At 50.2% G+C, this 23,685-nt stretch overlaps 1 protein-coding gene across 5 annotated transcripts in view; it reads left to right on the top strand.

Moving 5' to 3' along the window:
* The window catches only part of PFKFB3 (6-phosphofructo-2-kinase/fructose-2,6-biphosphatase 3), a 43,010-nt gene that overhangs the window by 7,272 nt on the left and 12,053 nt on the right, over positions 1 to 23,685 (top strand). Inside the window, exons 1-8 of one of the 5 annotated variants that reach the window (XM_063323675.1) lie at positions 9,229 to 9,255; positions 14,146 to 14,260; positions 19,755 to 19,880; positions 20,209 to 20,305; positions 20,826 to 20,892; positions 21,048 to 21,122; positions 21,436 to 21,492; positions 23,318 to 23,442. In XM_063323675.1, the coding sequence (XP_063179745.1) occupies positions 14,182 to 14,260; positions 19,755 to 19,880; positions 20,209 to 20,305; positions 20,826 to 20,892; positions 21,048 to 21,122; positions 21,436 to 21,492; positions 23,318 to 23,442 (626 nt within the window). In that variant the 5' untranslated portion in view covers positions 9,229 to 9,255; positions 14,146 to 14,181. Of the gene's footprint in view, positions 1 to 9,228; positions 9,256 to 14,145; positions 14,261 to 14,300; positions 14,665 to 19,754; positions 19,881 to 20,208; positions 20,306 to 20,825; positions 20,893 to 21,047; positions 21,123 to 21,435; positions 21,493 to 23,317; positions 23,443 to 23,685 lie in introns of those variants that run through there. The other 4 variants (XM_063323673.1, XM_063323674.1, XM_063323677.1 and 1 more) reach the window with 4 other exon arrangements.

Below are 23,685 nucleotides of genomic sequence, written 5' to 3'. Positions count from 1 at the left end.
GCTGAAATAAAATAGGGGATGGGGGACAGGTCCTGGTGGGGAGTCAAGATCAAACCTACACAAGCAGCCTCAAATTTCCCTTGTGCGTTCCCCTGGGGGATTCCTTGTCCTCCAAAGACAGGCTTTCCCTAATACCTGGCAGCTTTTTCTATATCTGCCTTAAACCTTCCATGCTATTGAGGACAGTTATAATTTTCTTTATAACATCCTTTCTTCAGACTGAAAGCTGTTCCCATGTTTTCCACCCCAGGTTTCTCCTTCCCGGAGCACAAAATTGTTCTCATTTTCTGTGTTCCCATATATCCCATTCTGGAAACATCTCCTTGGCGTTGCCCACCCCGTCTCAGATTAAACCTCTTCCCAAAAGCACAGGGCCTGGAGTGAGACGTGCCCTTCCCTGGTGATGAGGAACCAGCACCATCTGGGCTAGAAAACCCAACCTCCTGCATTTTCTGTAACTCCCTCCTTCTAAAACACCCTGGAATTGGGCTTTCCTTTTGGTTTTTCATTATTATTAATTTTTTCTCCAGGGGCATCATGCTGTTTGTTCATAGTGGGCTGCTGAGATTTTTTTATTCCCCCTCACTGAGTCCTTCAGTCCTCATTGGATGATTTACAGCTTCATCACTTGAGGCAGGGTAAACTGAGGCACGGGAGGGGGCAGCGATAGGCTGGAGGCCGCAGGGATTGTGGCTTCAGCTGCTTTTATCTGCAGATCCAGCGCTCTCTGCATCAAACCCGGCCGTGCCGGAGCATCCTGCAGTGTGTCCCCCGTGTTGGTACGTTTTGGTGGGCATCGATGGTCCAGACCTTACTGTAGTGCAACACAGAGCTTCAAAATCAACCCATGTAGGTAGAAGCAGGGTGTTAAAACCCCACCTGGAGGGACCTGAGCTGCAAATTGGGGAAAGCTTTGCTCAGCCCTGGAATAGGTTTTTTGAGGACAGGGTCCCCACCTGGCTGAGAAGGACAAATTATCTCTCTATGAAATGGCTTGGGGAAAAATGATGCATCTTTGGGGCTTGGGAAGGGGTGATGATAAATCCACTGGGAAAAGGAGGTTCTACCGTGTTCTTGCGCAGCCCCAGCCCCACTTTGGGCTCTCCTGGTGGGTCCGGCAGCCGGCGTTTGGGCGGGGACGCGGCAGGGCTGGTGTTAAATGGCTGCAACCTTTCAGACAACCTGATTTATTCCCCTCCCTGGCGCCTTGGCAGTCAGCTCTGGAGTTTGTTTGTCCAACCTGACGCAGGGAGAGCCTTTTGCAGGGCAGGGAGGTGAACTTGTTTACGGATTTGTTTATTATTTTTTGTCTGCTGGCATGCGGCCGCCGGCGGGAGCCCGAGAGGGACGTCAGGGACGCAGGGCTCCCGGAGCACGTGCCGGCCCCGGGCAGCCACATGGGCTGTGCATGCCCCGTTCACATGCACGCAGGGAGAAAACGCCGCCGAGCTCTGCCTTCCTGACCTTGCCGTCACCCAGCATTGCCACCGTCCCCTCCCAGCAGCTGCAACCTCCTCCGGAGACATGCGAAAGGAGCATGAGCAGCTATTGCCGGTGCCGGGGGGATGACGGGCTTTCCAGCTATTTCCAAGAAACCTGGAGAACAGCTGAGCCTGGAGAAGAGGGATAACACGCCAGGGTGGGAAGTGTTTTTGTCCCAGTGGTACTGGGAGAAAAATTGGGTGTCCTGCCTCCCCACACCCAGATCTGGCCACAAGCCCCAAGGAGGGATATAACTTCCCAGTTTCAGTCTCTCCGGAGCCGGGATGCTCCAGCTGCTTGTGATGGGAGATAAGCAGGAGGATGGGGGTTGCACTGCGCGTGTCTTGCTTGTGGGCTTGAAGACAGGGGCTGGAGTGAAGCCACGGCACTGATTTCTGTGCCTGGGAGACCAAGTTATTCTGACTCTAAAAATGCAGACGGGCCCTGCCACGTTACCCTGCATAAAGCTCTCCTTAGTCACCAATATAAATTTATTTGGAGGAAACTTGTCCCTTCATCCTAGATATGACCCAGGTGAACATCCCACCTTGACACCAAGAGGAGATTCTAGCATGCCCTGGACAGAAATTTGAGGTTTTGACTTGTTTTTTTCTCGCGCTCACTGATTTTCCTAGAAATCCTCCTAATTAGCAAGGGATTTCTAACAGGAACAGTAGGACATGGCTGAGGCTGTGATTTGGGCTTGGGCAGCTCAATGAAGCCCCTCCATCCTCAGCACCATGGGATGCTGCCCCAATTTGTGACAATACCACTGCTCCGGGGTTGGATTCACGCTTGCACAACAACTCCCCCTTTGCAAAAAAATAAAAAATATCAAAGAAAAAAAGGGTTTGTTTTTCTCTTTTGTCCAGCCTGGGTCCATTTCCCAGCTGGAGCACTAGATCCTGTTCATAACTGAGGACAAGGCTTTGGGGTGAGAAGAGGGACTCGGAAGTGGCTTCACCACCAAAATCTCCGTGTTGTTGAACCGACCTGAGCAAGACGAGTTGAGACAGAAGAGGCACCTGCCAGCAGTGATTTTTTCTGTTTATTTGTTTCTCCAAGGTTGATTTGCCAAAGGCACAGAATGGATTTCCACCTCACAGCAGCTGTGAAGAACATGCACGTGGGGGAATGCAGTCAGCAAAGCCTTTGGTCCTTTTAAACTTGAAATTGTTTTGGGTTGCTGCTGTGTTTCCCCTCTCCTTTTTTCCTTTTCATAGGTTTTGGGTGCAGCTGAGCTGCTCAGAAACTAACCCAAGACAAACACATTGGCACTGTAAACAGGAGAGCAATTTAATAAACCATTAAATGGTTTATAGCTGTTGCAATGGCAGCAATTCGGGCAAGTTCCCAGGGGAAGACGTGTGGGCGGGAAGAGGTCTTTTTTGGGTATGGCTTTACCAGTCCAAATTTTGGAAAACCCGTGGTTGCCTTTTCTGGCTCGGGTTGGTGGTTGTCCTGCCATGCCATGCTTGCAGCGATGGGGTGGGTGGCCTTGGCGGCTAACGGCCCGGCTGGAAACAAGACAGGACAAGGCAACGTGGGATGAGGCTGGCATGTGCCAGCGCTGAGCCTTAGTCACCCCAGTCCGTCGATGACTGACTCTCTCTGAATGCAAAAGGACCAGATTTTTGAGTAGCATCCGAAGGCAGCAGCGGTGCAGGCTGCCAGGGATCGAGGTGGTTGCGTGCATTCCTGCACGTGTCCAAGGGAGCTGTGCTTGTCCAGGCGTGGAGGGCTGGATTGGACCCAGTATGAGATGGGTTTTCAAGGCGATTTAGCTGGTCAGCTCTGGAATGAGCATCTGTGTCTAAGGCAGGCCGGGGAGCAGACGCGCAATGAATCTGTGCTCAGAGCATGTCATAGAATCATGGAATGGTTAGAGTTGGAAGGGACTTTAAAGATCATCTAGTTCCAACCCCCCTGCCCTGGGCAGGGACACCTCCCACTAGACCAGGCTGCTGAAAGCCCCGTCTAACCTGGCCTTGCACACCTCCAGGGATGGGGCAGCCATAGCTTCTCTGGGCAACCTGGGCCAGTGTCTTACCACCCTCACAGGAAAGAATTTCTTCCTAATATCTAATCTAAATCTCCCCTCTTTCAGTTTAAAACCATTACCCCTCATCCTATCACTATACTCCCTGATATGTCCTGCAGATATGGGGGACTGCAGCTACTCTGACCCTCTGATCACCCTTGCCTTCACCCCAAATCCATGCTCGTGGGATCCCCATTAGCCACAACTGCAGAAAGACCATGTTTATGTGTAGCCGGCAGGTTTGGGAAGTGCTCTGGGCTCGGCCCATGCAAACCTCCACGGGTGCAGACTGTATCTCCTGTTGGCTCAATGCACAGGTTGGGAGACCCAAATGTCCTTCTGACCCATGAGGCATCACAAACAGCTTCACCCAGCAGTGGGAACGATGTGCCCATCACTGAGATGCCAACCTCAGGCAATGAATGCACAACATGAAGTGAAAGAAGGTCATGCCTTGAGCCTGAGCCCAGCTCTCTTTCTTTATTGGGAAGTTGGCAGGAGAGCCTGCCCGGGAGTCGGGTGGCCGTCAGATCTCTTGTTGACTTAGGCTACTCTCTAGCAGTTGTTTTAATTCAGCCTGAGTGTTGGGTAAACAGCCGGGCTGGGAAATGTGAAACCCTCACTCTGACCTCGCCGTCACCACAGGCGTCAGCCCAGGGAGATGGAAGCGGAGAAGCACGGACCCACTGGCACAGTGCAGAGGAGCACGTGGGCACGGTGGGGTGAACACGTAGTCTGAGCCCACATCTCCTGGAGTCATTAGTTTGGTTTTCAAGAAGTGAGAAGAAAAACCCTACTTGGGGCACGGGGTTTGTGCTGTGATTCCCTGATGAGTGGTGTTGCCAGAAATTCTGAAGCAGACGCAGTAAAAGTAGTTTTCCCCCTTCTCCATCATATTTGGTGGGGACAACTCCATGGTCAATGGCCAACGTGTGCTTCCACCTGTGCCACCCACTCATGGCTCTGTCCCTCAGCTCAAATATCAGGAGTTGTTTTGGGAGGAAACTGGGGCACTCCCCAGTGCTATGAAGCACAGCATCTTCCCTCTTAATCCCTACCAAACTGCCAGGCACCCAAGTGACGGTTTGCCACTATACGTTAAACTCCAGGGCAGAAATCTAAACATTCAGCTGAATTTTCTTTTTATTTTTTCCAAGGAGCTGTTAACAGCTTGTCATTGCGGGTTGGAAAATGTAAATGCGTTTCAGAAAATATGTTGGCAGCAAGCTCCTCGTATTGTTTCAGCTTGTCTCAAAATTCCAGAGAAATTTCCTCTTAATATTTTTCATGTCTAATTGGAAAATATTGGGGAAGGAAGAAACAAATTCTGTAGATATTTTTGGACAATTTTTAGCCTTTCTTTTTTTCTCCCAGTCAGGTCTCCATGACACGGAAAAGATTAAATGAAATGCACAAATTAAAAACATCTGCTAGGAATTAAATAAATGGAAATATTTGCCCTATAAGCAGAAAAATCTTAAGAAAACCCTGATAAGGAAATCTGGTTATTTACCTTCTGCATTCCAGCAATCTGTGTGATCTGATTCCAGTGATTTGGCTCCAGAAACTGGTTAGGAGAGTTGTTAGAAAATTGGAGATCTGAAAGGTTACCTGGGGGAGGCTTTGGCTGTAGAGAGCTCCAGCAAGAGATGTGGAGACTCAGACTGAGTCCTGCAGCTGAAAAAAAACCTTCCCTGAGGACATCTCCTTGAGATGTCTCCTGCGTGAAGGGCAGAGCCTCAATCAGTCTTTCATCTCTCTATTGTTTTTGTTCCTGGTGCAGAGAATTCAGAAATCTTTGCCATCTCATGATGGTTTTTCAGCTGATTGTTCCTTGGGCATTTTTCAGTGTAGTTGTGGGCTTTCCTATTCTAAATTTCAACTAATTGACCATACGTTTTCCCTCTTAGTTGTGTTTCACAGACTTCCTAAAAGCAGTCCCTGCATGTCTCAGGTTTAAAAGCAGATGGCAAGAGTCTGGAGAAGTGGGACACTTAGACCTCATCTCTTGATGCCTTGCGGTTTCCAGCAGTTTAATGGGGAGGTGGACCCTTGGGGAGGCTGATCCAGGGAACAGCTCAACCCAAGAAGTGGTGTTGGTCCCAAAAGTGGTTCCTCTTGGCCAGAGTTGAGGTGTGCAGGACACTGTTGGGCAGCCATCACCTGCCATTGCTCATAGCATCCCAGCCCTGCGACGAAGCAGAGACGAGCAGGTTGTCGATACGCAGATGTGCTCACAAGGGTGTGGGTGGAAAGATCCTCAGCACGTACGCGATTTCGAAATGCATCTCCTCATCAAAGCTTTACTCTTCCTCCCTACACGGGACTCTGGATTGAACAAGGAACTGTGTTTTGGGTCACCTTGTGCTGGAGCACACTGAGATGTTCATTGAATGTCTTTGGACATAGACAGAACTGAGGTTTCCCTCTGTGCTCACAAGCTACAAATACCTCCAGAACATATCTCATCCTGGTTTATAATCAATATCCACAGCAGGGCAAGTGAATTGCTCTGAGATTGCCCATGGTAGAAGCAGTCAAAGGTGACCAGTTCCTTGCAGACACCCAAAGTGACATAAATTCTTCCCAAATACTGCCCACAGCTTTGCTGTGGATGGAGGCAGTCACAACAGGAGCTGTACTGCTGTTAGCAGGGTTGATAGCAGGGATAAAAAAATTATCCTTTTTCCTAGTCTATGATTAATCTGGCACAAGCTGCTGCCTACAAGCACCTCCTCCTTGTTCGGCAGGAATACAAACCACCAGGCTTTCTTCCCGAGAGCTTTGTGTTGTAGCTTCTTGCATTACTTTGAAGAGACTCCCCGGCATCTCCTGGGTATTTGGCTTCCTGGCATCATTGCCTCTTTAGAAGCCTCTTGGTCACCATGGCAATGCTGAGGTTGTCACTGGCCTGGGCTTGTTACATCATAAGGTGAGTCAGCCTCAGAATTAAAGGCCGCAGCCTTTGCCATTGTTTGATTTAATAACCTGCAATGATGAGATAACGATCCAGGCCCTTAATGAAAGGTGGGTGTTAATAAGACATTAGGAAATAGCTCAATAGCAAAGTACACGAGATAATGACAGGCTGTGATTTCCGGAGGGTGACCATCTTCCCCCTTAAATGGGTTGGATAAGCTCATCCTTTGGGGGCATCCATCACGGGGGCCCTGTAGGCAGGAGAGCTGCATCCCAAATGCAATGGGATGCAGCACTCTGGGAATGCAGAACTGGGAATTTGGCTCCTCATAGACACAACCAACCTCAACTGCTGGGCACCCCCATGGAAAGGACTCCTAGAACAATCTGCGCTCAGAGGAGGGCTGGGATTTTAGCTTCTTCCTGCTGGATTCCGACTCGCTGCATCGCTTTCCAGTGCAAATTAGGTCTGGACCAGGTGTGATCGCATGGCTCTGTTTCTGCTGATTTATCTGGAGAAGGCACTATGGTAACATATGCCAGGTTTACGCTGGCAGCAGCAGGATGGGTAATATCTGATCTGGCAGCTGGGACAGAGTAACCCGGTAAACACACTTTGCCTTCAAACTGGCAGGATTTTCGTGCTGGATCGGTGCCTTGTTGCAGGTGGTTGTGGCGTCTTGTTTAGGGATGAGGTGTGGATTTATACCCTAAAATCAAATTCCAAGACTTTCAGTGAGGATTTTCGCACCCTAAAATCACAGAGCAAGCAGGGAGGTGTTCCTTCGATGTAACTAAAAGTAGCTGGGAGTAGGAAGCACAACCCAATGTCAGGCTCCTGTGAATATTGCTTTCTCGGAGTCACTTAACAGTGCCAAAACCTGAGTTTTGGCTGAGTGATCCATACCCTTCGACCCTTTCTGTTGGGACCAAGCCCGAAATTTTGCAGCCAGATTTCGTTTTGAGGACAACTAGTATCATATTCCTGAGACTGGAATATCCCCAGCCTCTTGCTATCTAATTACCCTGTGACCACTTTTAAAAACCCATATTTGTCTCTGCAACCTGTGGAGTCAATTATCTTTAGGATTTAGCCCATTTATGGGTGAGTTTTGTTTTGCACCAGCCTTGTAAGGTCAGGAACTTTTACAAGACATTGCTCAATCCTCCTGGACCCGTTTCTGAGCAGACCTGCCAGCGTTGAGAAACGTCCCTCTTCCAATGGATGCTGTAGGTTCAGAACATTATTTCCAAATTTTTTTTTGAGAATTACAGAATGTAATTCTTAAAAAAACTACAGATTAAACTCCTTTCCTGGGATTTTAAATAAGAACATTGGTCTGGGGGGCTCCTTTGGGGTCATCAGTCCTCGCTACCGGACATCCATCTTACACCTCCCCATCTCTGGCCTTGAGCTTTACTGGGTCTTCCCAGGGACCCTCCAAGACCTGAGCGCAGTTGGGGGCACCCACCTCTCTCTGGGGATGATGGAGGGATCCTTGCGTGATTTTGCTTCTAACTGGGGGAATGGAGATTAAATCCAGGTTCTCATCCTTCCTTCTTCCTCATATTCATCACGGCCAGGCAATGTGTTTGCATCTCTCCAAGTTCCTTTCCTATTTATCTTGAACTCAAAAATTCCTTTCCTATCTACCTTTAACCCAAGCTCTCTGCACGGATGGTTGATTGAATAAGACTGAAAGAACTTAAAGAAATCTATAGGGAGCCTCTTTTTTTGCTGCTGGACAGTGAAATTATCAGTATTTTTTTTACTGCGTGGTGATATAATGTGCACGAGAGCTGGCTTTTGTCACTTGAGTGTTGGGAAAAGCATCCCCGTGCATTTCTGCAACTCATTCATGGCTTTTCCTGCCTCTGGGCTGCCAGGAAAGGCAATATCAGCTGCCGGCACGGAGTATGACTGGGGCTGATACAGCGTGGCTGAGCCATGCCCCGTGCCTGGGCAGGGATTTCCCCCTCGCGGTCTCAGCACTTGTTTCTCAACGCCGGACACTGAACCCCATTGAATTTTCCCCTTCTCCGCTTGCAGATATATTTAAGAAAAGCTGCACCCAAAGGCATGGGTGCGGCAGCCCCGAGTGCTCGCTCCGCTGGTATTTCAGTGCTCAGCTGTTGTCAGCGACTAGCTGAAATTTCTTACAATCGGGGAAGGGAGCCGTTTCGGGAGCACATCGGGTCCAGTTACAGTGTGCAATAGTCGCAGAACCTGGACAGCTTGTCCCCAGAAAGAGGAACGGGTGTGTTTTTCCAGCGTTTGAGGGATGGCTTGAGGGGCAGCCCCGAGCATGCGATGTTCCCTGCCTTGCCCTGATCCCGCACCCCGGGCAGGGTTCATCCCTCCCAGTTGGGGACCTGAGAGGTGTCCATCGGAACCTCTCCTCTGATTTCGGGGCAGGGGACTGCGAGATGCACGCCGAGCGGCATCCCGTAACCACTGCAGGAAGCCTTGCCTCGAAATAATGGCGCGAAGAGGCAATTTTGCCCGATTTCTCTTCCTCTTTGGCCAGCAGTGGGGTTGATGCCACAGACTTCATCTCGCTGAGGAGGAAAGGCAACGTGTGACTGCGAGGGCACGGGGCGGGGGGGGGGGGTGAAAGGCAAGAAATGAGGAAGCGAAAACTATCGCATTAAGGGGAGGGGAGAGAAAAAGCTCTTTTCTATGGCAAAAACGCCCCGATGGGCTAAAGGGGCTGATGTGGGAGCTTATCGCGATCCCTGGGGCAGCGGGACCTGGGCAGCATGAGGGAGAGGGTGAGAGGAGAAGAGGGAGCGGCGATATCCCCATAACACAGGTACAGCATGCACTTTGCTCCTCGTTTATTTATTCTTGTAATTGAAATACCTGCGAGGGCCCAGGGGGAGGGAGGCGATTGTAATGTGCAGATTGTAATGTGCAGACACAAAAGGACCGTGAACTCCAGCTGCCTCTCCAAACCCAAACATTTTTTTATCAGCCTTTGCAAAACCCTCCCCACCCACAGCCCTGACCCTCAGCAGCTTTTGTGAACTTCCAAGCCCCCGCAAAGAAAGTGCCATCAGCAACAAAACCAGCTCAGCATCCAGCCGGCGAGAGGATGGGGCAACTGCTTGGATTCCTCCCTGTTATTTTTGAAAGCCCTCGATTCCCCTAAAGCACTGCAGACGATTTTCTTTTCTTCTCCAGGATCCCACTGATTCTTTTTTTCAGAAGTGCAAAGTTTAGTGTTGGGGGTTTTGTTTCTGTTTTTGTGTTTTTTTCCCAAATAAGTGTATAAACACCCCTTGGTCAGCCCAGAGGAATAATTTTCTCTGTTGCAAGAGGGTGCCGTTAATGCACTAACAAGAATTTGGGCAGCTTTTGCAACCTCCCTCCCAGGGCAGGGAGAACTATTTGTGCCCATGTCCCAGGCTGGTAAACCGAGGCCGTGCTGGAAATTGCTGTAGGTCAAGCTGCCCTGCCGTTAACCGAGCACACACATGGCTGCATCTTTATGGTGATGTATGCACAGCTCCCCACCACCGTCTCCAAATTTTAACCGTGTAAAGAGATGCTGGGTGCAGGGCTGGACCGTACGGTTCAGATCCCACCGGGCATCACGCACGCCGCACCCTGTCCCCTCCGTGCCACCTCTTCGGGAGACGGTCGTGTTGCACCGAACGTAGGCATGAACGTGACTTGTCCTTTCCTTCCAAGTTTCCTTTAGAGTGGGGAAAAAAAAAAAGACAAAAAAAAAAAAAGAAAAAAGAGGATGAATGGATGAATCATGGCTTAGTCAGAGTTAGGGCTCGCCAGAGCATTCTCTGCCGTTGCCTGCATTTCGATGCCGGGGGAAGGGTGCCAGGGGAGGCTGGCTGGGGGTCCCTTGGTACCGGTAGGTTCTTCCAAAGGGGATGGGGAATTTAGTCCAGGACTGTGACTTTTGGGCTGTATCCAGAGCCTAATTCCACCGTTCGGGGCAGGTTGCTAGGTCAGTTCAGTGAGAAATCAAAGAGGGAATTGCAGGGTTTTGGCCTTGGTGTTTCAGAGAAGTTCGCAGCCTGTAAAGTCCATAAGAGACGGGTGTCCCATTCTCACAGAAATGGTTTTTTTTCACCCTTTTCAGCCAGACTCCCCTCTTTTTGTTGTCCCAATGCTCACTTTGCGTTACCCTCCTCTCTCCCAGCCCTCTGCCACCTCCATCCCCCGGATGCTCAAGGTCATTTTTTTCCCCATCTACCACCAGGACCTCCAGATTTTGAGCCCTGGCATTACATTTATACCCCTGTCCCCTTGTATTTATTAAATCCCTGCAGGTTCCTGCGGTGGGGTAGGTAAGGCGGCACCTGCGGCGAACGCTGGGTGATTTATTCCTCCCTCTGCACTTTTTGTCACCCAGCGAAGCAGAGGATGCAGGATGGCATCGCTGCCCGTCCTGTGGCACGCCGTGCCCACGGCGGCTCTCAGCAAGGTGACGCACCTCTTACTGACGGCATTTGTCCTCGGCGGTGACTTGATTTCGTGAAAAACTGCTGAGCTAAGCACCCCCCAGGCTCCCTTCACAGCAGCTGTGAGCAACAGCTTATTTACCCGTCCAGGCTCTATTTATAGGGAGCTGTGCTTTCACACAGCACGACTCAAGAGGGGAAAATAAACCCTCTCGGTGCACCTAGTGCCATCCTGCCCACCACCCTCTCCCCGCGGTGAAAGTGCCTTATAAATAGTAATGATGCTTCTTCCAGCTGACCTCGCTTGGAGCAGCTGGGTGCTCCAGCCTTTGAAATCCAGGCCATTTATTTAGGAGTTGAAGCTTTCCGCTCCAGTTATTTAGGAGTTTTTAAGCCAAGAATTACTAGGTGGATCTAATTTGAAGTGACTGTGATTTTAATTCAGGCAGGGTTTCGCTTTCGGGCTCCTTTCGATATTGTGGGGGTGGTGATTTTTGAAGAGAAGAGCCGCAGAGAGCTGAGCTGCTGGAGGAAGGGGGATGCCCAGACTCCTCATCCTGTAACATCACGTGAATTTTCTTCCTTTTTATGACTCGCATTTCAGCCGGGAACCAAATTTTCGTTGCCCTCCATGGGAAAAGGTCTGTGATTTTGGAAAAAAAAAAAACAACCTCATGCCCTTTCCCGTGGATGGATTTTGGGCACAGTGGTCCAGGGAGCACTGTTGTGTCTGACTCCCATCCCTACCTTTGCCAGCTGGAGCGCTTGCTGCTCCCCCCCACCTTCCTTCCCACACCCCAAATCTCTGGATCTTTTCCAGCTCACTCATAGTAGCTATTTTTTTTTTCTTTTTTGCCTGTGAATATTTTTTTCCTGCGTAGGAGAGGGTAGGATTGTGCATTTTTCACTCCATCCGTCTTGGCTCCATGTAAGGAGATAGCCAAAAATATGTTCTTTCCAGATCTGCTATAAAAATTTAAGCCTTTACCTCTAGAGGAGGAAATTGCCCTATATAATAAAAAAAGCCTATTGAACACTTTAAGTATCTGAGATGCTATTTATCGGGCTTTAAATTTTCAAGCAAAATTTGCTTTATTAAACCCCATCAAAGCAGATGCTCCCACCTCTACAGCCCTTCCCAGCTGTAATATATTTCCATATTTCACCACTGTGGCATATTTGCTGCCCAGCATCCTGCCAAACGGACCTTCCCAGTGCCAAGGGGGATCCCCCACCATCGCTGGGGCTGCAGGGTGTGTGTGTGTGTGTGTGTGTGAGCTTCTGCACCCTTGGGGCTTCACTGTCTCTGAAGCGTTTTTTCTGGGTGGCCCCTGGATGTCCCCAATCCCTCTTGTGATGCGCACATGGACTTCTTCGGGTTTTTATTATTGCTGGGCTGCCATTCACAGGTGGAAAGGTGAAGGAAGCTGGCCGTTGGAGTGGTAATAATAATAATAATAATAATAATAATAATAATAATAATAACAATAATAGAATCATAGATTGGTTTGGGTTGGAAGGGACCTTAAAGATCATCTCGTTCCACCCCCCTGCCCTGGGCAGGGACACCTCCCACTAGACCAGGCTGCTCAAAGCCCCATCCAGCCTGGCCTTGAACACCTCCAGGGATGGGGCATTGACAACTTCCCTGGGCAACGTGGGCCAGTGCCTCACCACCCTCACAGTAAACAATTTCTTCCTAGTATCTAATCTAAATCTCCCCTTTTTCAGTTTAAAACTGTTACCCCTCATCCTATCACTACGCTCCCTGATCAAGAGTCCCTCCCCATCTTTCCTGTAGCCCCTTCAGGTACTGGAAGGGGCTCTAAGGTCTCTCCAGAGCCTTCTCTTCTCCAGGCTGAACAACCCCAACTCTCTCAGCCTGTCCTCACAGCAGAGGGGCTCCAGCCCTTGGAGCATCTCCGTGGCCTCCTCTGGACTTGTTCCAACAGGTCCATGTCCTTCTTATGTTGGGGGTCCTCGAATGGGATGCAGTACTCCGGCTGGGGTCTCACCAGAGCGGAGTGGAGGGGCAGAATCACCTCCCTCGACCTGCTGGCCATGCTACTTTTGATGCAGATGATGATTATTATTATTATTATTATTAATAATAATAATAATAGAAAATCTTAAAATAATGAATAAATTAAATAAAATTTGTATCTATAAAAAAAAGAAATAAAACCAAAATAATATGATCGTGCCCATTTGAAAGCAAATCTTCCCCGGGGAGCATCCCCAGCGCTGCCGCCACTTCCCACCCCCACAGGAGCCGCTTTTTTGCGGGGAGGGAGGGACGGAGGAGTGCAGGGAGGAGGAGGGGTGCGGGGTTTGTCTGTGTGTGTGAGGCCCTCCCGGTCCCTTTGCGCGCCCGCGGAGCAGGGCGGAGCGGCCGCGGGCGGAGGCGGAGCCGCAGCCGGAGCATCCCCGGTGGGGGAGGCGGTCCGGGCCCGGGCCATGTGCGACGTGAGGGACGTGCCGGAGCGCAGACCCCGGCCCTCCGCCGCCCCCCGACCCCCCTCACATCCGCGGACACCCCCTGCCAAGTGTGTCCCCCCCTCTCCGCCTTGTCTCCCCTGTCCCCAACCCCGGCAGGAGAACAAAGGCTCGGCGGGCGGAGCGGCGCATCCTTTGTCCCCGCTGCAGTTCGGGGGGCCGGCGGCAGGCGGCAGAGCGGGGCGAGCCCTGCCGAGCACCCTCCCTCCTCCTCCTCCTCCTCCTCCCTCCCTCCTCCTCCTCCTCCTCCTCCGCGGCGGCGCAGCGGCCGCCCCCCCGCCTCCCCCGGCCTGCCGGGCTAGAAATAGGCGTCCGCCGCCGCTGCCGGCTCATTGCGAGCGGAGCGAGAGGGAGAGGAGGAGCAGCAGCAGCCGCAGCCCCGCTTCCCTGCAGCAGCCCTTCCTCGACTGCTTCGCGTTGATATTTTTTTTTCCTCCTTTTTTTATTAATATATATTTTTTTTTAAAGATTTTTATTTTTTAGTAGCGAAATTAGCGGCCGGGGCTCGCCCTCCCTCCTTCCGAGCACGCAGCGGCGGTTTTTGCCCCGTTCTTGCCGGCTTTTGTGCCCTGAAGCCCCGTCCCTCCTCTTCCTCCTCCCCCTCCTCCGCCGTAAAAGCCTTAACGAGACTCCGAGACGCGTCTGAAAGCGCCACAGCCGCTTGTTCCAACCACCCCCCAAAGCGACGACTACAAAAAATACCAAACCTTTTTTATTATATATTTTTTCCCCCCTCCTTCCTCTTTTTTTCTTCTCCCTGCCCCTCCCGCACACGCACCAAGGTGGACGCGGAGCGCAAAAAGACCTTTGTTTTAAAAATGCCCATGGAGCTGACGCAAAGCCGCATCCAGAAGATTTGGCTTCCCAATGACAACCGGCCGGCTCTGCCCCGCCGCTGTGAGTACGGGCTCCGCAGCATCCCGGTGGGGTGGGATGGGGTGGGAAGCAGCCCCCCCCCCTTCCTCCTCCTGCGCACCCCGGGGGGGCTCTTTGCAACGCCCTCTCCTCCTTCTTTCCCATAATATCCATGCAGCATCCCTCCCCCTCATCTCCTTTCCACCTCCAGCATCATTCCGGTGTCCGCATCCCATCCCGTGACTCATTTCCAGCCCTGGGAGCTGGAGGAAGGTGTAACCGTCACACGGCAGCTCCCGGCCCCATGGAGCGGAGGGATGCGGAGACACGCGTGTCCCAATTTCCACTCTTCCCCTCCTCCCTCCCCGCCTCCAGCCCTGGGATTAAAAGGGACGAGAGGTTGCTAACCTCGGCAGCCGGGTACCAGCTCAGCTGGGATTTTCAGGGTGTGTGGCACCTTGCTCTGAGATTTATTAATTTTATTTTTTTTCCCGGGGGGAGGTGGGGGGGGAAGGCGGGATTAGGGCAATGGATTTGGGGGGCGGGAACAAACCACCAGCTGTTTGCACTTTACTAGTTCACCCTCTGCTGTGCTTGGGATGAGATAGGAGGCAGGTGGAGGGGAGGGCGAAAATCAGCGCTGGAACTTCTGAAGCATTTTCCCTTCTTTTCAAAGCTCAGAAAGCATCTTGAGGGTTTAAAACCAACCTCTGTGCATAAAAAAAAAAATAAAAATGAAACCAAAAGCTCGGGTCATCCTGGTGTTACCATAAAACAAATCATGAATCATAATACAATACTGAAGTTCGAGAGGCAGCTCTTTTAACTCGCCCAACAGCTAAACTGACAACCTGCCAGTTGCGCAACTCCAGGTAACTCTAAATTAAGGCGTCGCAGGAATCCGCAGAACCGGGGCTGTGGAGAGCCAGGCCGGAGGAGGAGGTGGCACTTTGCAGCCTGGCAAAGGATGGAAGTGGCTTGGGCAGTTAGGTGAATCAGTCTTTCCGATGCTTTTCTTCAGCAGGCGTTTGTAAAGTCGCTTCGGACACTGATTTCCCTTGGCTGGAAAGTTCCCCCTCTTAAAAGAAATAATAATAATGGTTTAAAAAAAAAAAATCTATTAATTTGCCACATGTTGTTGCCCCATGGCTATGGGTCAGGCATGCAGTGAGGGACGGCTGAGCCCTGTAGCAGATGTCTGCACATCCAGCCTGTGCTTGGCAAGGGCAGCTCTGCAGCAGGAGCTGCTGAGGAAATGGCTTTCAGCAACAGGCTGAACATCTGGGTTGCCACGGGGCTTTGCTTTTACCAGGGTAAAATGTCTCCTGGCTTAATGCTTTGCAGATGTATCTGTTTAATTTGATTTTCCTCAAACACCTTTGAAAGAAATCCCTCCTGTACGCGGAGCCTCCCTGTGGTTTTTTTTCCGCTTTATTCACCTGGTTTCTCAGAGGAGAGAATTCCCCCTTTGGCAGAGCAGAAAACTAACATAGTTTAATATATTAAGGCACTGAGGGGCTCATTAATACTGTAATGTGGCTTCTAATTATTTTCTCTCAGGGTGGGAACAAGCCACACTGGGCTCCATTTGCTGCGCTCTATGGCAAGGGTGTTATTGGGCTTTTTTAGTGTATTTTTTTAAACCCAAGATGGCTATTTTAAACTCAAGGTGCTATTAATTCCTCAGCAGTAACAAAGAGCAGAGCCACAAAGCCGGGTGGGAATGGAGGTATAAAGGAGAGAAGAGGCCGACGCAGTCCCCAGCGGGGAAGAGGGAGTGGGAGCATCCCTGGGAGCATCCTCGCACAGCTCCCGCCTGGCTGCTCCTCCCTTTGCTTGTGAAATAATTAGTCCGATTGTCCGCTTCCTCGTCAAGGGGAGGCTCGGGTGGATGCAAAGCAATGCCTTCAGCTGGCCTTTTGACGGCGATCCATTAAATTGCTGTCAAGCTGCACGTCTCTCACGTAGGGGCTGGGAAAGTCAGGTCGTCGCAGGCGGCTGGCTGGGCAGAGGAGGGGAGGGGGATGCTGGAGGAGGAAAAGGGGCTGCCACTGCCTTTCTCTCTCTCGCTCCCATTGCTCCGTCTCAGTGGACGAGGGCATGCGAAAATACGTGCATGCAAAACCACAGCTCGCACGTCAGTGGGGGGATGTCAGTTCCACACGTGTGTGTGTGATGTGCAGCGCAGAAACGCCATTCTTGGCGCACCCGTGAAGGTGTCAGGGCACTGCAATGGGAAGAAGCTGGAAAAGGGGAATGGAAGACTAACATAGAACATGTGGCGTGGGCTAGCAGGAGCTGCGTGGGAACATGTCTTACGAGGAGACAGTAAAAATGCTGAAGTGGGGAGGTTGCTATTTTATCTAACCTTTTATAGAAGCAAATTTCCTTCCCCCTTTTTTCTTTTTCTTTTTTTTTTTTTCCTTCCTTCTACCCACTCCAGTGAAGCATGAGAGTGCGTCGAGGCTGACTTTCTAGCAGACAGAAGCAGCTTGTCACTTGTGCCTTCTAAATATCCTGATTGAGCCTTTCAAAAGTCATCCCTGACCTTGACTCACCTGGATAGGTGTTGATAACGAGTAATGAATATGCATTGAAATCCCTGACAGCTTTCCTGCAGTGGTGAAAAGAAATGATGAATTGGGTCTTTGTGAAGCACTGGGAGCAAAACACTGGTTTTTGTTTCGTTCCTGATGCAAAGTTTCCCGGAGGCTTTTGTGATTTTTTTTTTTTTTTTTTTTGGCTGGGTTTGGCTCAGATTCCTGATAAAAAATTGCATGCTCAGTGCCCCAGTGTTTTGGGAAGTGCTTCCCAGGTCCGTTTCACAGTCCAAAGGGAACCTGGATATTTCCTTTGGCACCAAATGGAACTGGGGGGAGGATTCCTTAAATACAGGTGTTTAACTCCTGCAGCACCCTTTGGAGGTGGCATGTTTGCACCAGCTCTGGGACTGTCTCAGCTGTCTGGAGCCAAAGGGACATGAACAGTACCCGTCATTGTCCCCATCCTCTTGAAGAGCTATTATTTTAATGGCCCCAAATCCTCTTGGCTCCGCTCTTTGAGATCCTTTGTCCACTGGCAGGTAGGGAAAGGAGGAGTTTCTCTCTTCAGGTATTATTCCCTTATGCTCTCCCTCCCTTTGTTTAATATGTGGTTGGTTTTTTTTGTGCACAAAAAGCTTTGCACCCATAAGTTGGTTGAGGATGTGAGACGTGTTGGGGGTGGAGGGGGAAATATTTTTCTGGATACATTGCACAGCCGCCTTGGTACCCCAGCCCACAAAATCAGCGCTTGCATGGGAGGTGGCCTGGGCTTTTGAAATGTGGCACCGGGGATGCAGGTCATACAGAGGGAGCGAGCGTGAGGGCAGCTCCAACCTGAGGAATGTGGAATATTTATTTTTTTAATATTTAAAAAAAAACGTAAAATTAAATCTCTTTTAGATAGTTTTCTCACCTGTTGAGTCTGCTTTGGTGAGACAGCCAGAGAGATGATGGGTGTCTCTTCTCTGCCCTTCTGGGCACCAGTGCTGTAACTCTTCCTTCTTGTGGCTTTAATTTCGTTTCTTTAGCTGTTGAATATTTTTTTTTATATTAGTATGGGAAGGAAATCCCGTGTGCTCTCTGGATACCTCTCAGTTTGTTTGCCCTTCCCAGTTCTCCACTGAGGAAAATCTACCCCAACCCACCACCCCATCTCCAGGGAGTCCCTTGTATCACCAAATTGCTCTCTCCGTCCTCAGGGAGCCCCCTCACATCCCTACATTGTTCTGTCTCCATCCTCGGGGAGCCCCTCGCATCTCCACGTCCTCTGTCTCCATCCTCGGGGAGCCCTTCGCACCCCCAAATCACTCTCTCCATCCCTGGGGAACCCCTCACATCTCCACATTGCTCGTCGGCTGGTCCCACCTGCGGGCAGCTGGGATGGGCAGGCAGAGCTCTCCGCCCAGACCATAATTAAGCTGCGTTTTTATGGCTCTGCCACCAGGCTCTCACTCCCTGCATTCCTTTCCCGTGAGGTCTCTGGCCTGGCTGGGTGGATTGAAGGGTGGGTGAGAAATCCCCCGGAGGGTCTCGCCTATCGGGGCTGGTCTCTGCCTCTGCCGGGAGGGCTCTTGGTGTGTCACACGGCGAGGCATGAAAGGCAGGCGGCTGGCTAATCCAAATTCCAGTAGGTATCGTTAAGATCTTCCTTTCCTGTATTTAAAACGCTTGGCTTTGTGCCTTGGCCTTTTGTTTGTGTGTGCAGCACCATGCGAGAAGCAGCTCTGCAGGGGAAACCCTGGAGAGGAGCAGGGATGCTGCCAAGGAAGAGGGATGCTGCCACGTTACGTGGTCCATGGGGCGTGCGGTACTGATAGTCCAGACATATCCCATGGTGCTGGGACCAGGCTGTGGAGGACTTAAAAAAAAAAAAAAAAAAAAAAAAAAAAAAAAAAAATCCCCAAATAGCATTCCCAGTCCTGCAGCCTCAGCAGTTTCCTCCAAACTGAACCAGGAATTTATTTTCTAGAGGATTTATGGGGAGAGAAGCGATTTACCTGGGCAGCCCGGCAGCTGATTTCTCTGCATTTTGGCCAGGCCATTTGGGTGGATTGGAGAGGAGTTTCTTTTCGCTTGCCAAGTCATCACTAAGTAATGCCGCTGGATTTATTTCCAGCTGTTTGACATGGACCCTCTTTACAACAACCAAAAAAAAAATCCCCTCATCTTAAAACAGGTTTATGAGGAAAATGGGATAAGCCATTCAGATATTTGTTTTTAAATGCTGGTGGTTCTGCAGTCCCTGCTTGTCTTCAGAAAAAACAGTTATTTTTTTGTGTTTCCGTTGTGTGTCAGTTAAAAAGCTAGCAGAAGTTTTTGGAAGGTGCTCTCTGTGGGTGAAGATCTCGGTGCAGACCTGGTGTTTCAGCACAGCAGCCGTATCTGAAGTGCGCTGCTGCGAGGACTGGACCAAAGGCCTTGGCCATCCGCTCGCTTGTCACAGAATCGGCCAGACTCTGGGAATGGGGCCTTGTGTTTGCCTTAATGGTTTTTATTTATTTATTGTCAAGTGAGGAAACTGAGGCACAGAGGTCCTGAGGCAGCTGCTCGCTCCTTGCCTGCTTTGCAGCCATTAGGATGTTCTCCTCTCGCCATGGCTGTCGGGCTGTGACTCCTACCCCCAGGTCTGGGTGTCACCAGGACATATTTGGGTCAGCATGGCTCACCAGGGTCAGTTGTGTCTCACCAGTGGGCAGATGTAGAGATGTCTACCATGCTCCCTGTTCTGATGTCTGATCATTCAGCAGATCCCATTGCAAAAATGAGTCAGTGGATTCACCTGCTCAAGGTTTTGGATGTCCAGGCTTATGAGACGGGTGCATAGACGATACTGCAGAGGTGATGGTGCACAGGGAGCAGAGGCTTTGGGTTTCCTCTAGCTGCTGAAGGACTTGGGAAAGTTTGGGTCAAGAGTAAGTGGCTTTTAGGGTTGATACAAGATGAGCTGGATGATTAATGGCTGCTGATGTTGTGCTTTCTCCTCTTCCTCATAGCCTGCGGGCCGCAGCTTGCCAATTCCCCCACTGTGATAGTGATGGTTGGTCTCCCAGCCCGTGGGAAGACCTACATCTCCAAGAAGCTGACTCGCTACCTCAACTGGATTGGTGTCCCAACAAAAGGTGAGGCTTTCACTGACTGCCTGGGGAAGACACGACGTCTGGGTCCTTGGGAAATGCTAAAGGAGCTTAGTCCCTTGGGGAGTGGAAGGTGGTGGGGGACCTTTCCAAGATCCCATGGGCCAAATATCTGTGTTTTCTCCCATCACTTCTGCTGCAGCCCAGGTTCTCCTTCACTTTGAAGACCAAGGGGTGTCCCTCAGCTTTTTGCTCTAAGGATGTCACTTCTTGGCCCATTGCTAGAAAGTGTTATCCACGGGAGCCGCACAGCGCAGTTGAGCTGTGCTGACACCTGCTCCTGGTTTTGATGGTCTTTGTCTTTCCCACACAGTTTTCAATGTGGGGGAATATCGCCGTGAGGCAGTGAAGCATTACAGCTCCTATGACTTCTTCCGTCCCGACAATGAGGAGGCCATGAAAGTCAGGAGGTAAGCGTGGCTGCCATGTCTGTGCTAATACCCAGGTCCCAGATAGGTGGTGAAGCCAAGCCCACAGGCAGCAGCAGGGTTATCCAGCTTGTCTGGGGGGTGATGGACAGAAAAGCTGGCCTCTAGCTTGAGATCTCCTGCCTGCTTAAGGAGGGCTTGACTTGGGCTCCAAGAGCTGAAAACTGAAGCTGTCGCAGCTTAGGATCTTCAAGGTCATCAACACAACCTCCATCAGTGGTACCCTGAATTCACCTGCAGGCTCAGCAATGTGGGGTGTGAGGTCTACAGGTTTGGCCTTTGCTTCTTCATCTGCTGTTGAAGACCAGCATATGCTGCTCAGCACTCATGGCTCTTGTATTTGTAGCAGGCTGATGGTGTTTTTCCTAAATGTCCCTGGAAGAAGGGGGGAGGTGGTGAGGGGGAGCCTCAGAGCCTGCCCTCCTTTGCTGGCATCTGTGCACTGACTGCTGTGAGCATCTCAGAGGACATCGGGACCACGTGTCTCTTGCCTCTTTTGCAGGCAATGTGCCCTAGCTGCCTTGAGGGATGTCAAGCTGTACCTGACGGAGGAGGCTGGCCAGATTGCGGTAAGCTCAGAGATGTGCTCCCTGGGCTTTGGTGTGTGTCCTGGTCCTGAAGGCGCTGTGGCCCTGTGCAGTTCACTCTGCAGTTCCTTCTCTGAGGAAGGGTTCAATGGGGACCCAGGCACTCCTGGTGCTAATCAGAACCTTTGCTTTTAAAGGTGTTTGATGCCACCAATACCACGCGGGAGAGGAGAGGGATGATCCTAAACTTTGCCAAAGAAAATGGGTTCAAGGTTGGTACCACTGGGCTGCTGCCTGTGTTGCATAGTTCACATCAGTGTATTGTTGGCTTTTGTTTTTCCACTAATATGTTGTCCTTGTGATGCTACTGCATAAAGAGGATTTCACTGCTGGATTTGATCAAAAATATGAAACTCTTTCCTTGTTCCCAACCCCGAGCCCTGGTGAAGGAAAGGATGGGAGTGTGGGGCAGAGGGAGAGCTCTCTGGTTAAGGAGGGAGGAAGAGGTTGGGTTGAGCAAGGAGCTGGTTGAGTGCTACATACCCTATTGCTGGCCCTTCAGGTGAGCTTTGTTTTGCTTCGCAGGTGTTCTTCATTGAATCCGTGTGCAATGATCCCACAGTAGTTGCCACCAATGTTATGGTAAGCATGGAAATGTCTTGCTTTTATTTTCTCTTGAGGAGAGTTCTCCATCTGTGCTCAGCTGGTTTCTTATCAGAATGTCTTGACAGAGCTGGTTGAGGATTAGGAGGTTTTTATCTTTTTATGAGGTATTTGTCCTGGGATCAGAAAGCTGTTATCTCCTAGGACCCAGAGCCACCTGGAAGTAATGAAAATAAAAGTTGTAGCCTTTCCCCAGTTTCCTTCCATACTCTCTGCATTTCTGTTGACCTACAACTTGGTATCAAAGAGAAATGTATTCAGGGTGCTTCGGTGCCCCCCAAGTCCCACTTTTTGGAAGCGATGGATGTGGTTAGGATTTTAAATCCCATTAGACAGCAGTCAGACTTGGTGTCTTCAGCCACATGAAGTTTCCCAAAATCTACGGAGGTCTGTTTTGAGAATAGTAGCAGCTCAGCTAAGAGGTTTTTTGACACTAGCTGAAGTCTTGGCTGGGACAGCAGTGTAAAACATTGCTTCCCAGCTCTTTTGGGAGCTGCTGGATCTTTGATTTCCCACCATCAGAAGAGCTCCTTTGCCTGTTAGGCTTGGCTAGGGCAGGTAGGTGTTAATTGATCTACCTGGGCACGCTTAACTTGAATGAAAGTATCATTTCCTCCACTGGGCTCTGCTCCAGCCTTATCTCCAGCTGTACATTTGAACTTTGGAGTTGTTTTATGGAATGTGGGGATGTGTCGCAGGATACCCAAAGTCTGTGAAAAGGGTTTTGTTGGGTTTTGTTCTGTCTTTGTGGAGCTCATCCCAGGGGCAGAACAAAGGGTGCTGTGCTGGGGTCTTGAGCATGGTTTTTACTCCTGCTGGGAGCTGGTGTCCCATGGCCAGTGATCAGCTTTTTGGGAGGTTGCACACAGCCTTTTCCATGATGCTAATAAAATGCTCAGTTTGCTCCATGTTTTTCCTCTTTCTTTTTTATTTGCAACACCCTGAAACTGGATATTTTTTTTTTTTTTTGGAGGATTTAATCTCTTTATTTGGAGACTAATGCTTGAAGGGGTAGAAAATGAACTACTAGCTGAGAGTAGGTTTTTGCTCCACGGGGCACTGCAGATGAATGGTGCTCTTAGTGCTGGGATCAGTGTTGAAAATAGGCTGCTAGCCTGGAGCGCTGCTGTGCGTGTCGCTCGGTTGTGTTATCCTGTTGGCTTCAGGATTGCTTGTGAAGTTGCTAATGTGTAATGCTGCGGCTCAAACTCAAATCTTTGAGAAAAATAGCCTGTTAGGGTAGTTCAGGCAGAACTTAGTCTATGAGTGTTCTGGATATTCACATTGCCCATTTCTAGCATCTTTCATCCTGCTAGCTTGTAGCAAATAACGCACAGAAAGGGGTTCAGTGTTATCCAGGTGCTTCAGATGACGGACAATCAGGTTGATGTCTACCTTCTGGGAGGTTTATTCACTTAAAAGGTCCAGGACAAGCACCTTACCTAAGCTCATGCCCTTCCCATCCTCAGCTTGAATTATTTAAAACTGATGCTTTTCTTTAGCCATGAGAAAGCTCAGTTTTCCCACTGTGTTGGGTGGCGAGGTGCTACCCCAACTCTTGGGAGAACAGGAGTGGACTGAGATGCATTTATACCAGTCACGCAATGGCTTATACCAGACTTCTTCGCGTTGTTCTTAGCTTTGGGTCTCGTTTGCTTCTTTTCTGTCCTATGATAAGGGACGACTATAAAGTGGCACAGCTGATAGCTGGATCTTGGCAGGACTTTGAAACTTGAGATTAGCATGGTCTGGCTTGGAAAACTTCCTAACCTCTCCTTGCGGTGTGCTTTCTCTCCTGCTGCAGGAAGTAAAATTGTCCAGCCCTGATTACCGGGACTGTAATTCGACTGATGCCATGGAGGACTTCATGAAGAGGATTAATTGTTACCAAGCCAGCTACCAGCCGCTCGACCCTGATGATTATGACCGGTAAGAAACTTTTGCTGACTTTTGAACTGGTTTGAATGCCTTTCCTCTCCCAGGAGAGCAGTAATGGATGAAGCATGGAGCTGTATTTCACTCTGTGCTCAAATACGTGACTGTGCTAGAATAATGTATGGCCAAGTCTCACCGTGAATTCAGGCTTCTCCTTAAAAATGCTGGTTTTCTCCAGCCATGTGCCAGGGAGCCAGGCACTGAAATCTTCCCAGGCTCTTCTAGGCTCAGATACAC

The sequence above is a fragment of the Chroicocephalus ridibundus genome, chromosome 1 (assembly GCF_963924245.1).
Source record: "Chroicocephalus ridibundus chromosome 1, bChrRid1.1, whole genome shotgun sequence".
Classification (NCBI taxonomy): domain Eukaryota; kingdom Metazoa; phylum Chordata; class Aves; order Charadriiformes; family Laridae; genus Chroicocephalus; species Chroicocephalus ridibundus.
Note: the sequence above shows the minus strand (reverse complement) of the source record. Positions and strands in the feature narration are given on the sequence as shown.